This window comes from Pelophylax lessonae (genome assembly GCF_965119305.1).
Source record: "Pelophylax lessonae genome assembly, chromosome: 2".
Taxonomy (NCBI): domain Eukaryota; kingdom Metazoa; phylum Chordata; class Amphibia; order Anura; family Ranidae; genus Pelophylax; species Pelophylax lessonae.
The window spans coordinates 394221877-394235898 of record NC_138769.1 but is presented as its reverse complement, the minus strand read 5'-3'; the positions used below and the strand labels follow the sequence as shown (position 1 = coordinate 394235898).

Sequence of the window (14022 nt, the reverse complement as noted above, 5' to 3'; positions counted from 1 at the left end):
ATGGTGCTTACCTAAGACAACTGACAATATATTAAACATTTTATTGTTATCATGGTTCCCTTCCTCTACTCTCAGGGTTGCTGTCCTTTGAATTTCAGATGGTATTATTCTCTCTTGCCCTTCTGAGGGTGCATGCCTCTGCCTGGTCTTGTCCCTGTGTATTCCCATCTCTCTCTGTTTTTCAGATCTCTCTGATATCTCTTCTGTTTGATAGTCTCATTCTCCTCAAAAATCCTCTCTGTTGTTGCCTTCTTGATTTCCACGATATTCATCATCCTGTTTTCTCAGAAATTGTTCAACTTGTGTAGTCACTTGCCTTCTTCTCCTACCTCCTTTTCTTCCCGAATTCCTTGATTCAGAAAATATACTCTATAATCTGTTGCTTTTCTCTTCACCACTAGAGGTCTCAGTTTTACTTGATCTCTCTCCCTTTTGCTATTTTCTGATCATGTACAAACTTCCCCTTTTTCAAAGGATTCCAAAATTCTAATGAATTTTCTGTGTTTCCTTTATCTTGCTTCTATACTTCTCCACATATTATAAAATATAGAAACGTAGAAAAGTGACAGCAGAAAAAAGATCAATAGTCCATTGAGTCTGTCCCCCCCTTTTTTTGTTAACTTTTTCATTTGAGCATAGATCTGTTTGTCCCAAGCATGTTTAAATCCCCTTACTGTTGACTGAGTTACTACCTCTGCTGAAAGTTTGTTCCAAGCATCAACTACCCTTTCGTTAAAATAATATTTTCTAAGATCTGTTTTGAACATCCCTCCTGATAATTTGAAGTCATGCAGTATGTTCTTGATTTTGGCTTCATATTAAAAATACTGCCCTCCTGAACCTTATTCACCTCCTTGTTGTATTTAAAGTTTTCAATCATGTCTCCCCTTTCCCTTCTTTTCCCCAGACTGTACATATTATGTTCCTCAAGCCTTTCCTGATATGTTTTCTCCCTCAGACCTTTCACTATTTGCGTTAACCATCTCTTATCAATATCTTTTTGTAAGTGAGGTCTCCAGAATTAGGCTAGGTTCACACTGCAAATTGGATGCAGGTTATCCCAGAATTCAATTTGCATGTCAGGAGATTGTGACTGGCTCTCTATGGAGCCTATTCACATATCTTCGGAGGGGCTCCAGTGCAAATTGCACAGGAGTCCTGTGCATCTTCTGGTCCATTTCAGGTCCAAATTCAGCCAAAAATTTGGACTGAAATCGGACCTGAAACTGTGAACAGGGACGCACCAGACCTCTGCTGTGAGCTGCTCCGTGCGGCAGTGTGAACCCTTAAGCCCCGTACACACGATCAGATTATCGAACGATCTGTCGTCCGTTTTTTGTTTCATGCTAGTCTGATGTGGAAATTGAAGAGGTTATTTTCATACGAATTGTCCCGTACGACAGAATTCTACTTCAGAAATGATGTCATGTGTTGGATTGTTTTGTATGTGTTCTTTCGTCTCTGAGCATGCCTAGTCTTGCTCTTAAGATTTTTTTCCATCGAAAACTGTACTAATGAGACGAAAATCGGACGTTGTGTTGACGGACGATAAAAATTTTATAGCCTGCACATCAGGATTTTTTCAGCCGAAAAGTCGGAGTCGGCTGTCGAAAGCACCATACTAACAATCCGAAAATCGGCAGATCGGTCCTCGGACAAATTTTCCCTACAGATTTTCTTATCGTGTGTACGGGCCTTTAGGCACAGTATTCTAAATGAGATCCCATGAAACATCTATATAGGGAAATCAGGACCTACTTCCTCCTGCTGGTGATCCCTCTAGTGATTGCTCCTAGAATTATAATCGGATTCTCCACTGCCAGGTCACAGTGATTTCTCGTTTGGCAATTATCTGGGATAAGTAATCCCAAATCATTTTCCTCTGTAGTGCTGGCCAATACTGTACCCTCAATGTTGTACTCTCTCAAATTTAACCATCATTACTAGAACCAATATCATTCCCCAACTTGTTATTGTTTGCAAAATTTACTTCTGAGAAGACTGAACAGAAGTAATGATTTGCCACATTTAGGTCTACCTCAAGATTAAGGCTCCGTTCACATCTAGGCATTCCAGATTGTGGGCAGAATAGCCGCGATGCGGGGTGCCATTAGAAGTGACGGGAATCACAAGCGCGTCCCTCAATTTGCGGCGAATCAGGTTGGCAGGCAGAATTGCGGTGATTCTGCCCACGATCAGGGACACCTAGATCCATTCATCAGGGTATGCGAACCGTTGCTGAGTATGCCATTGAATTTCGTACCCTGGCAGCATAGGTGGGCTGGAATAATGAGGCTTTGGTGGCCATCTTCTCTAATGGTCTCTCCGATGCATTGAAGGACGAGATTGTGGCCAAGGATCTCCCTGATGAGCTTGAGGCTCTCATTTCCTTCCTGATTTTAATCAATACCAGGCTCAGGGAGGGACCATCATTTAAGGAGCGCCAGCAGAGGCCTTCTACCAGATTTGCTCCTACATTTTCTTTCCCACCCATTCCTCCCATGTCTTCTGTGGATGGTGCGTCTGGCTGTGAACCCATAAAGCTGGGGTTCACTCTCTTTTCTGAGGCTGAGCGAGCCTTTAGGAGAAAGGAGGGCCGTTGCTTGTATTGCGGTCTTGGTGGGCATTTCCTGAAATCATGTCTGACCCGTCCGGGAAGCACTCGCACCTAAGGTCCTGTCGGGGTGTAATGTTCTGGTACCTTTGGGTACCCTAATTACTCTTTCATAAGTGTATGCGCCCCACCATTCTCTTTTGGTAAGGTGCGCATACACCTTTAAGACTGATGCTGTCATCACTGAGCGCCGGACTGGATGGCTATTTAGATCGCCGGCTCTCACTCACATGTGTTTGTTCAAACTGCTTTGTGCCTTGATGCTAACCTGTCTTGAAGCTCTCATGCTTGCAAGCATACCTCGCTGTCAGAACCACGCTGCGCTGATCCCTGTATCCCGCTACCGGATCATCCGCTCTTGCCGAACCTCTCCTCTACTACATTGCTATTAGTGATAAGTACCCCACAGGGGAAACCTCTATAACTTTCATACTAAAGCTTACACTATCTAGCTCTGCATACTAAGGACTATTACTACATCTGCATTATCTAAGATTGCTAGCTCTTGAGCCTACTACCACCTGTTCTTGCACTGGGTTGATCTCTCTTGTATGTCCACCTGCTACACTGTCATCTGCTACCATACATGATTGCTAAACCTATCTGCATCCCATCTGCTACTATCTTACTTTCAAGAACATTTCCTTTCAAGTGTCTGTCATCTACCATCTCTACCCAACCTGTCTCTTCAGCCTATCATCACTGTGTTACTATATACATAAGTCACTCTAGGAAACATCTTATTGAGTGTGTGTATTTACTTGCTGAATTGAGATCATCCACACATGAGTCATTGAGAGTTGGGATTGGTGTCTCAGCGTTTCTCTACATGACTACTGAAGTGGAATATTTCTGCAGCTGAAAATCCACATCATACATAAAACGCAGGAGCGTTACACGGGGGCAGATCTTAGGTGGAATTTCCTCGTCCCCGGTTTCCTGTAAAGATATACCGCTAATCACAGTTGTCCTCTCCTGGGAAGTGGGTTTGGTGGTTACTCAGGCGTTGGTAGACTCTGGTGCTGGCGGTTATTTTATTGACAGTACGTTTGCTACTGCGAATTCCATAACCTTGAAACCTCGTGTTTCTCTAGTAGTTATCGAGGTGATTAATGGCAGACCCCTGCAACCGGCACAGGTTACCCACAAGACTGTTCCGGTTGGCATGTCGATAGGGGCTGTTCACAGGGAGTCAACCAGTTTCCAGGTTATTTCGTCCCCACACTACTCTGTTGTTTTGGGGAACCTTTGGCTTCAGAAACACAATCCGACCTTTAATTGGCAGTCAGTCGAGATCCTCTGTTGGTCTCTACAGTGTTTGTATCCATGGGCCTGTTAAGGTAATTTTTCCCTTCTTGGATTCAGTGTTACCTACTGAATATCGTGAGTATCAAGATGTATTTGACAAGGTGCTGGTACTCTTCTTCCTCATCGTCCGCACAATTGTGCCATAGACTTGCAACCTAGTGTGATTCCCCCTTGTGGGAGGGTTTATCCTCTCTCAGTTGCAAAGAATAAGACCATGGAGGAGTACGTTGCGGATGCGCTTGCCCCTTTGCAAGTCCACTTCTCCAGCGGGTGCCGGTTTTTTCTTCGTAAAGAAAAGGGGGTGAGTTGAGACCATGCATTGATTATAGGGGCCTCAATCGCATCATGTTAAAGAATGCATACCCGATTCCGTTGATTACTGAATTGTTTGATTGTCTCAAGGGAGCAACGATCTTTACCAAGCTTGACCTAAAGGCCACGTATAACCTCATAAGGATCAAGGAGGGCAATGAGTGGAAGTACGCTTTTAATACCAGAACTGGTCATTAGGAATCTCTGGTGATGCCCTTTGGCTTGTGCAATGGGCCTGCTGTCTTCCAGAAGTTCATCAATGATGTCTTTTGTGATATGTTGCAGCAATGCTTGGTAGTCTATTTGGATGACATCTTGATTTACTCAGACTCCATTGAATCACTGGGCTACATAATTTCTACTGAAGGATTCTCTATGGACCCTCAGAAGGTCTCGGCTGCTCTACAACGGCCTCGCCCCAGTGGTCTCCATTCCATTCAGCGTTTCCTTGGGTTTTCCAACCACTATCGGAAATTTATCAGGAACTTTTTCCTCTTTGGCCAAACCTATCTCAGATCTGACTAAGAAGGGCAGCAATTCCCACAATTGGACGCCTGCTGCCATCCAAGTTTGCAAGGCCGTCAAGTCTGCTTTTACTTCGGCTCCCATTCTGTCTCATTCCAATCCTGGTTTTTCCTTTGTCCTAGAGGTGGATGCATCTGAGACGGGAGTAGGCGCCCTCCTGTCTCAGCGTCAGACACCCGATTCCAATATAGCCGGTCATCCTGGTAAGAACCAGATGTCCTGGGCTATTTCCTGTCAGTTCTGGTGGCCATCTCTCTGAACTGATGTTGCTGCGTATGTGGCTGCTTGTTCGGTCTGTGCCCAGAACAAATTTCCTTGGCACCTTCCCTTGGGCCTACTGCATCCCATTCCCAATGGGGAGCATCCCTGGTGTCTCCTGGCCCTGGATTTTATTGTGGAACTTCCTGTGTCTCTAGGTTACATGGTTATCCTCATGGTTGTCGACCGGTTCTCAAAAATATGCCACTGTGTTCCATTTAAGCGGCTGCCTACCACTCAGGATTGGCTGCCTAATACTCAGGAGCTTGCCTCAGTGTTTGCCAGGGAGATCTTCCATTTACACTGGTTGCCTAAGGAGATTGTCTTGGACTGTGGGAGCAAGTTTGTCTCTGGGTTCTGGCATGCATTTACTCCCAGTTGGGTATTCGACTCTCATCCTCCTCGGCCTACCATCTGCAGTCCAATGGTGCCACTGAGTGTTCCAACCAAGCTATTCTCTATTGCTATATCTCTGACCATTAGGACAATTGGGTTGATCTACTACCCTGGGGGAAGTTTGCCAGGAACTCTGCCATCAACTCGTCTTCTGAAATGTCTCCATTCATGGCCAATTATGGGTTCCAATCCACTGTGTTGCCCGAGTCGTTCTCACCACAGGACTTTCCAGCTGTGGAGGATCATCTTCGTGCCTTACGTTCCTCTTGGGTGCAGATTCTTTACGGTTCTCTGCACAGTGTCAGAAGCTCCAGGCAGACCGAAGACGTTTATCTGCTCCTTGGTACCAGGTCAGGGAGGGGGTGTGGTTGACCTGTAATCTCAACCTCAGGGTGCCCACTCCAATACTGGCACCCCATTTTGTTGGGCCTTTACACATCCTCTGTAAGGTGAACCCAGTGGCCTATGCCCTTGGTCTTCCCCCTGGAATGCGTATCTCCAATGTCTTTCATGTGCCACTTTTGAAGCCACTGGGTTGCAATCGCTATACTTCTTCACTTCCTCGTCCCATTCCTGTGAGCAATCATGAGGAGTATGAGGTTAGCAGCATCTTGGGTTCTCATCTGTTCTGAGGTCATGTTCAATACCGGGTGCACTGGAAGGGTTATGGTCCTGAGGAGTGCTCCTGGGTTCCCTCTGCTGATATTCATGCTCCTGCCCTTCTCCACACTTTCCATGCTTGCTTTCCTCAGAAACCATTTTTTGCTCTGCGGAGGAGGGGCCGTTAAGGGGAGAGCACTGTCAAGATCTTACCTTAGTACAAAACCAAGAGTAAAGAGAAAGTAAGGGTTTATCAGGCCAATTGGGAGAAGGAAAACCAACATGCAATTATCTAAAAAATCTATATTTTATTGTACATATAAAAAATGTGTATAAATGAGGGACAAAAAGAGAGGTCCCCCATATATTCACCACAAGAATAAAAATCGCAGCACAGAAATATATTCCCTATAGGCTCATTGGGACCCTCAAACCGAATGTCATCAGAGACTCCTTGCATCAACACCAGTTTGAAGCATTATTTCTCCCACTATAGGGAATATATTTCTGTGCTGCGATTTTTATTCTTGTGGTGAATATATGGGGGACCTCTCTTTTTGTCCCTCATTTATACACATTTTTTATATGTACAATAAAATATAGATTTTTTAGATAATTGCATGTTGGTTTTCCTTCACCCAATTGGCCTGATAAACCCCTACTTTCTCTTTACTCTTGGTTTTGTACTAATATTTTTTGGGGCATGGGCCGACCTACACGGTCATTTTTTGTAAGATCTTACCTTGCCCTTCTGTTGGCAGCCATCTTGGACATGTGCAGACTCCTGCCTCTTATAAAACTCTAATTACATCATCACTTGCCTGCTGTTTGGGTGTCGCACAGTGATGATGCTGCACACCTGACTATATTTATCACCTGATGGGTTGCAGTCCTTGCCCTTGTTTTTGTGCTCCAAGGTTCACCTCTGCTAGCAGTCTTCTGTTCTCCGTGTTCCTCCGTGTATGACCTGGCTTGGCTGACAACTCTCCTGGCTCTCGACCCCACATCAGCAGAGGACCCGGCATTGGCAGACTACCCACTTCTGGACTCGACCCCGGCTTGGATGACTACCCGCTTCTGGACTTACCCCTTGCTTTTTCTTGCTCTCACTTCCTCACTCTTGCTGTGCATTTATTGTTGTTTGCGCCAATAAACTGATTTAATTTACTTGCATCCCTGTGTGGTCTGGTTTCCTGGCACCCTGACAGATATGCTGGCATGGACAATTTTCGCGGACTCCTAATTATCCCCAAGAGGAGCTTCTGCTGTACTTCAATCAGGTTGTGAAGTCATGGTATGGGTACAAGTTCTTTAATGTGATGGAATCCCTTCTCTGGGCACTTGTGAAACGCCAAGACATCTACAATCTGCATGGGAATACCTGGTCATCCCACAGCCCTTCCTGACCCTTGAAGGGGACACTGTTACCACCAAATACCACCAAATAATTATATACCGGAGGGCTTGCCAAGAACTCAGAGGGCTTGCCAAGAACTCAGTATGGGGGCGACAAATCTATATGGACTATGTAGAACTGGTATGTCCCAATGCATATCCCTTTTATCCTACACATAGGCAGGATTGGTCTACCACACCATGTGTACAACATCTGAGTATGTCATGTTTTATTGCAGTTACTTCCTGAGTTAGTATACAGGTATAAGTTTTATTTCACTTTATGCCAATAAGTGAATTTCTGAATTTAAAATCTTCACATGGTTATGTACGGTTTCAGAATTTTTGCATATTGTAATGTTCTAAAGCATTCTCTGCCCATCATTTCATTGGGTTTGTAATACAGGGATGCACTGTATATAGGAGTTAGAGAATATAAGGAGATGATTAAAAAGTTAATTGTGATGTTCACTAATGATGCATCTAAGGGTTAATGTCCAGTAATGCAGGGGTAATTTGCTGTGCCTGTCCTTTCTAGCCTATGGTGCTTCCTGGAGTGGGAAAAGAGATATATACACTGTGTGTGTATATATCATGTGTGTGTGTGTGTATATATATTGTAAGGGATTAGCTCGGTGGCGGGTGTGGATGACCCCTTGGGGGGTGCGTTTTCCCAGAGAGGTAGCCGACAAGTGCTTGCAAACAAACAGTGTGGTTTATTAAATGGTGTTTTCTTCACCAGGCTGTATGCAGCAAAACATCCAAAATAAAAATAAAAAAGAAAATAAATCCTTGCCTCTGTGGGCGGCTACCTTCTCACAACTGGAACCTGCCTAAGTGTCTGTCTCCAACCTACCGTCGGGCAGACTTCCTTGTCCTACAGCGGACACTCAATAGTCCTTTTATAATAGCTTCACAGGGCAACACAGTCCTTTGTTTCTTTCACATCAACAGTTCGTCTTCTCACCTTTGAGACGTATTCACCCTTGGTTACCGTCCCGGGCACACATCACTCCGGGGGGTCTTCTCCCAGGCCCACACATCCTGTCGGGAGGCACACGCTGACTGTCCTCCTGCTCCCAGCCCACATGGCTTCAGGACACAGCTTCTGGAGGCAGCAAACAATAGGAATTTCTCTGAACAAATTATAGAGCCTTAACTCCCTCATTCTGAACAGGTGAAGGCCTTTCAACTTCCTGCTGGCTAGCTCTGTAGCCAACACCCTAAATTAATTAATGGACTTTCTAAATCAGGTGGAAATGTATCTCCTTCCTGTGACTACATTCCCAGATTTAGCTGACTTCCTGTTACATACCCCCCCCTCTTGTTTCAACCCTAGGGTTGGGACACAGATTTCCAGGCACGCATGTGTCAAGCACTGCTGACTCACTGATAAGCCTCCTATTATCCTCAAGCTTCCGGATGAAACTGTTTTGTCATCTTCATTGACGGATTTCTCATAAATGCCACACAGTTTGTCTCTCATCTCATATACACATTCTTCAACTGCATTTTTGGCATCATTTCGCTCCTTCTCGTTTCTGTCATCTTCATTGACAGCTTTCTCATAAATGTCAGACAGCTTGTCCCTCATAACCGTCTGTCCAATCCACCACGGAGGACCGTGATCCATAGGCAACTCAATTGGGCTAGTCTTAATGTCTTCAACATTCTTAAGACGCCTCTCTCTGCAATCCATAAATGTTTTCCACAAAACTTTGAGAACCTTTGCTTCACTAAGCTTTGTTCCAAGTAGGGACTCTTGACATCCCTCTGTGACTTGAGTTGCCTCTCCATACAGCTGTACACAATCATTGACTTTTTGTTGTAAAAGGGAATGATCTTCCTTCTTGAGCTTTGCTTGCTCTAAGATGCTGTGCAGAGGATTTTCCAATTGAGACAACAGGCTGTCACACATTTCTTCAAAGTGACCCCTGTTCCTTTTCCCAGAGATATCAATATCATTCAAACATTTCATATTCATAGGCAGATCTGAAGCATTTGCACTCATCAACTTCTTAAACTTTTCGCCCTCCTGAGCGAGTCGCAGTAAAGGCCTACTATTTGATTTGATATTCAGTTTATATTTCTTGCCAAACTCTTCACAGAAGTAGCCAACCAGAACATCATCAACTTTCCTTCCACCAACATAGGGGTCAAAGGCAACAACACAGTTGAACCCAGCGATCTGGGTGGTATCCATTATAGACCTCCTCTCTGCATCAGTGAAGAAGCATGGAACTGCAACACATTCTTTTACAGGTTTCTTCAATGCACTTTCTGCTGAACTATTTGACCGCTCAAGGTCACCTAGTTCTTTTTCTCTATCTGAATTCCACATGGAATGCATCTCAAGATCACGATCAAACTTCTGCCACCCGTCTTTCACCAGTTCCATTTTGGAAACACTCCCTGAAAGGCACTTATTCATTTGCATCACGTTTTCACCAACAGCCTTAGTTTTCTCCACTAGGTTTTCAGCCTGAACTGAGAAATCACCACATTTCTTACTCAGCTCCTTTGTTTGCTGAAGCTCTAATGATACATTTTCCAATGCTTGAAGTTTTTGAAGGAACGGTTTATTCCAAAGGGGTGATTCAAGCCACATGTCGTCACATTTCTGAGGCTCACTCAGGACAGACCCCAAAACACTGATCCTTTTAAAAACTGCATCAGGCACACTATCCCCTCTTTGGGACAGATCCTCTGTTGCCTGGAATTCCTCTTCCAGTTCCTGCAACGGAATCTTCATCTCTTCTACTTGCTGTTCTAAGGCTCGCTTAGACTTTTCTAGCTCCTGAACGCTTTTCACAACATCATCCTTGGAGCTGACCAATTCTTCCATTTCTGTACGCAGCTGTTTAACACTTTCTAGTTCAGCCTTACACTCTAGAGCTTCCTCCAAAGAGCGAGCCAAGAACAGGGCTTTGCTCTCGTTATCACGCACCTCCGTTTCTGCACGTGCGCGTTCTTCTGCATATTTTGCAGACACAGTCTTCTCTTCACCAAGCATCTGATCAAACTTCTTTTTCACATCTTCAACACACTGTAATGAACCAACGCTTTCTTCCATGCGTTTTTTCATATCCGCTATCTGAGCTTGCAATGTTGCGACTTGCTCTGATAGGTTTTTCTTTGCTTCCGCCTCCTCTTTTAATTGTTCCAGGAAGCCATTTTTCTCATCTTCCATTTGTTTGAGCTTTGTGCTAAAACTCAGCCTTTGACACCTCTCTTCCTGTAAGAGTTCCTGCGTGTCTTGCAGCTGCGATTCCAAGATAGAAAAATCTTCCGCAATTTCTCTAGATTTGCTGTCTGCTTGAGAAAGCTGATTTGTAACATTGTCCAACTCAACCTGCAGTCGGTTTGCCTTCTCTGACAGCTTAGCACACAATCGGTCACCTTCTGACACCTTGACTTGCGATTCCAGAAGCTGTGCCTCTACTTTTTCCCTCTTATGTTCACAATCTCCTTTTCCCTGCATAAGAGCCTTCACCTCATTGGCTAGCATCTGGGAATAAGAATGTAATTCTGCCACACAGGCTTCTTTCTCCTTTAACTGCTGCTGGACACGTTGGGCTTCCCCTTTCCAACTTTCACAGTCCGCACGCCATTCATTTACCACATTGCTCAAAGTAGTGAGCTCATACACAGTACTCAGTAATTTAGCCTCTCTTTCACTTTTCTCGTTGTCGCTGAGAGACAATGTCGTTTTCAGAGCGACATTCTGTTCCTGCGACTCCTGCAGGTCTATTTTTGTAGCTCCCAAAGACTGAAGACTTTTTTCCAGCTGATTACGCAACTCCAACATATCAGCCATACTTTGCTTCTGCAAAGTCTGAATTTCACTTTCCTTTTCCATGAGGATGGTATCTTTCTCCGTTATAGTCTCTCTGCGTTTTTGCAACTCGACCAAAAGAAGAGCAGTGGATTCTTCCCACTGTGACACATGAGACTTGAGTAGTTCATTCGTTTCCTGCAAGTTTCTATGCTCCATTTTAAGCAATTCCAAGGCTTGTTCCTTTTCTTCCATTTTCCATTGCAAGGCATCCAACTCAGCCCTGCACACATACTCGGTTTCCTCCAAACCGATGGCCTCCATTGGCTGCTGGCGTCTCTGTTTCCAGCCTGCCATGCTCTCTTGATGAGCCTTTTGTTGAGCTGCAAAGCTCTGCTGAAAATCCGCATTTGCCTGCTGTTGAGCTGCATTTGCTTGCTGTTGAGCTGCATTTGATATAATCAGATGTTTCAACATCTCCTCCATTTTGAGTTTACTTTTCATCTGAGCACACTGCGTCTCCATAGCAGTTTCATCAGTGTTGCTAGGGACAACAACCTTCCTCTTTAGTAGACTCTCTTTAGGCATGGATGGGGCTGGTTCAGACGGCAACATCCCCTCCATCCATAGAATCCGGTCTCTCATTTCATCTATCTTTGCATTTTTCAGGCGTTTGGACCGCCCCATCTTCAATAACTCCACAAACAAATTTTTCACAGTCCAGCAAACAATTTTCAGACCACTGTCTCTTCAACACATGTAGTTTTTCTCTCTCTTGCAGGATCTCTTTTCCTGCGCACACAGTTTGTGCAGTCACTTGCACCAGACACAACAAAGTTCATCAAAAAATTTTGAGACCCCTGTCTCTTTAAAACACTTTTTTTTTTTTTTTCTGTCAGGATCTTCTCTCCTGCACACATAGATTGTGCAATCTCATGCACCAGACAAAGTTCATCAAACATTTGCACTTCCTTGCAGGGATCTTCGCTTCTGCCCACTGCATACCTCCACCATATGTAAGGGATTAGCTCGGTGGCGGGTGTGGATGACCCCTTGGGGGGTGCGTTTTCCCAGAGAGGTAGCCGACAAGTGCTTACAAACAAACAGTGTGGTTTATTAAATGGTGTTTTCTTCACCAGGCTGTATGCAGCAAAACATCCAAAATAAAATAAAACAGAAAATAAATCCTTGCCTCTGTGGGCGGCTACCTTCTCACAACTGGAACCTGCCTAAGTGTCTGTCTCCAACCTACCGTCGGGCAGACTTCCTTGTCCTACAGCGGACACTCAATAGTCCTTTTATAATAGCTTCACAGGGCAACACAGTCCTTTGTTTCTTTCACATCAACAGTTCGTCTTCTCACCTTTGAGACGTATTCACCCTTGGTTACCGTCCCGGGCACACATCACTCCGGGGGGTCTTCTCCCAGGCCCACACATCCTGTCGGGAGGCACACGCTGACTGTCCTCCTGCTCCCAGCCCACATGGCTTCAGGACACAGCTTCTGGAGGCAGCAAACAATAGGAATTTCTCTGAACAAATTATAGAGCCTTAACTCCCTCATTCTGAACAGGTGAAGGCCTTTCAACTTCCTGCTGGCTAGCTCTGTAGCCAACACCCTAAATTAATTAATGGACTTTCTAAATCAGGTGGAAATGTATCTCCTTCCTGTGACTACATTCCCAGATTTAGCTGACTTCCTGTTACAATATATATATATATATATATATATATATATATATATATATATATATATATATATATATATATATATTGATATGGGTTGGACCAGGGAGCTGGTTGATCGTGGGAGCTGGAAAAGCCATACACGTAGAAATGTAGAGTTGCACCTAGAGTGGGGTCACCTAGTAGCAGGACCCTGAGGCAGGACTGAAAAGTTAGAGCCAGTTAGAATCTACCACAAACCAAAGCAATGAGCACCGTAGCATGGCCAAGTCCAGCATAGTATACAAGAGGATCAGATTGATTGTTGGAGAGATTTAGATGTTAAGGAACTAATATTTTACACCATTTTATTCAAGTAAAGGGGTTCTGCTTTAATAACAAAATCTGGTCTCAATTACCAATGAAGAAAATAAGGGACTGCTCCTATAGTGAAAAGCAGCGATGAATGAAGTGTAAACGTTCATGTTAACCATGAGAAGTAAAAAATGAAGGAAGAGCGTTAGGCCCCACTTCTCTTCATGCCTTCAGGCTAAAAAAAGTAAAGTGTACCATATAACGTGTATAAAGTGCTGGTGGAGGCACATCAGTGTTTAACACGATTTCCCTCAAAAAGACTCCGTTGTCACTGCTGGGACAGATGCCACTGGAAAGTGAAAAGACATGATCCTACTGGTGTGGGGCCTGGTTCAGTAGTTTGGCCTCTGGCCAAGAAGGGAGCTAATTCACACAAGTAAGTCGTATCATTATGTAGCTAAAAAACTAAAAGATAAAGTGGTGGAATAATATTTGTACTAATTGCACCTAATCATACATTTCACTTTGCCAGGCTAGAATAAGGGCTGGAGTGAAGCCATGGAAAGCCCTTGACCCCAGTATTTCAGGAAAAGATGTTTCAATATCTAAATTTGACTTGGTGGAAAGTGGTAAGTTGACACAAAAATGTAAATGTGTTGCTGTTTTTTTTTTTGGTAAAAGAAATCTCCTCATTTCAACATGTATGGAAGGGTAAATAAGGGAACAATAAAAGGCTTGATTAGGCATTATCATTTGCATGCCTATTGGCACTTTTCCACTGCAAGTACCGGCTCGGCTCTACTCGGCCCTGCTTGGCCCGGTTTGCTTTTCCACTGCTGGTACCGCATGGTACGGTGTT

General features: G+C 44.3%; 1 protein-coding gene across 1 annotated transcript in view; it reads left to right on the top strand.

Annotated features, from left to right (window-relative positions):
- LOC309546395 (multidrug and toxin extrusion protein 2-like) overlaps nucleotides 1-14022 on the top strand; it is a gene marked incomplete at its 5' end in the record, with an annotated part of 130638 nt that overhangs the window by 106868 nt on the left and 9748 nt on the right. Inside the window, one exon of the mRNA XM_082246054.1 lies at nucleotides 13696-13792. Within this exon, the coding sequence (XP_082102180.1) occupies nucleotides 13696-13792 (97 nt within the window). The remainder of the gene's footprint in view (nucleotides 1-13695; nucleotides 13793-14022) is intronic.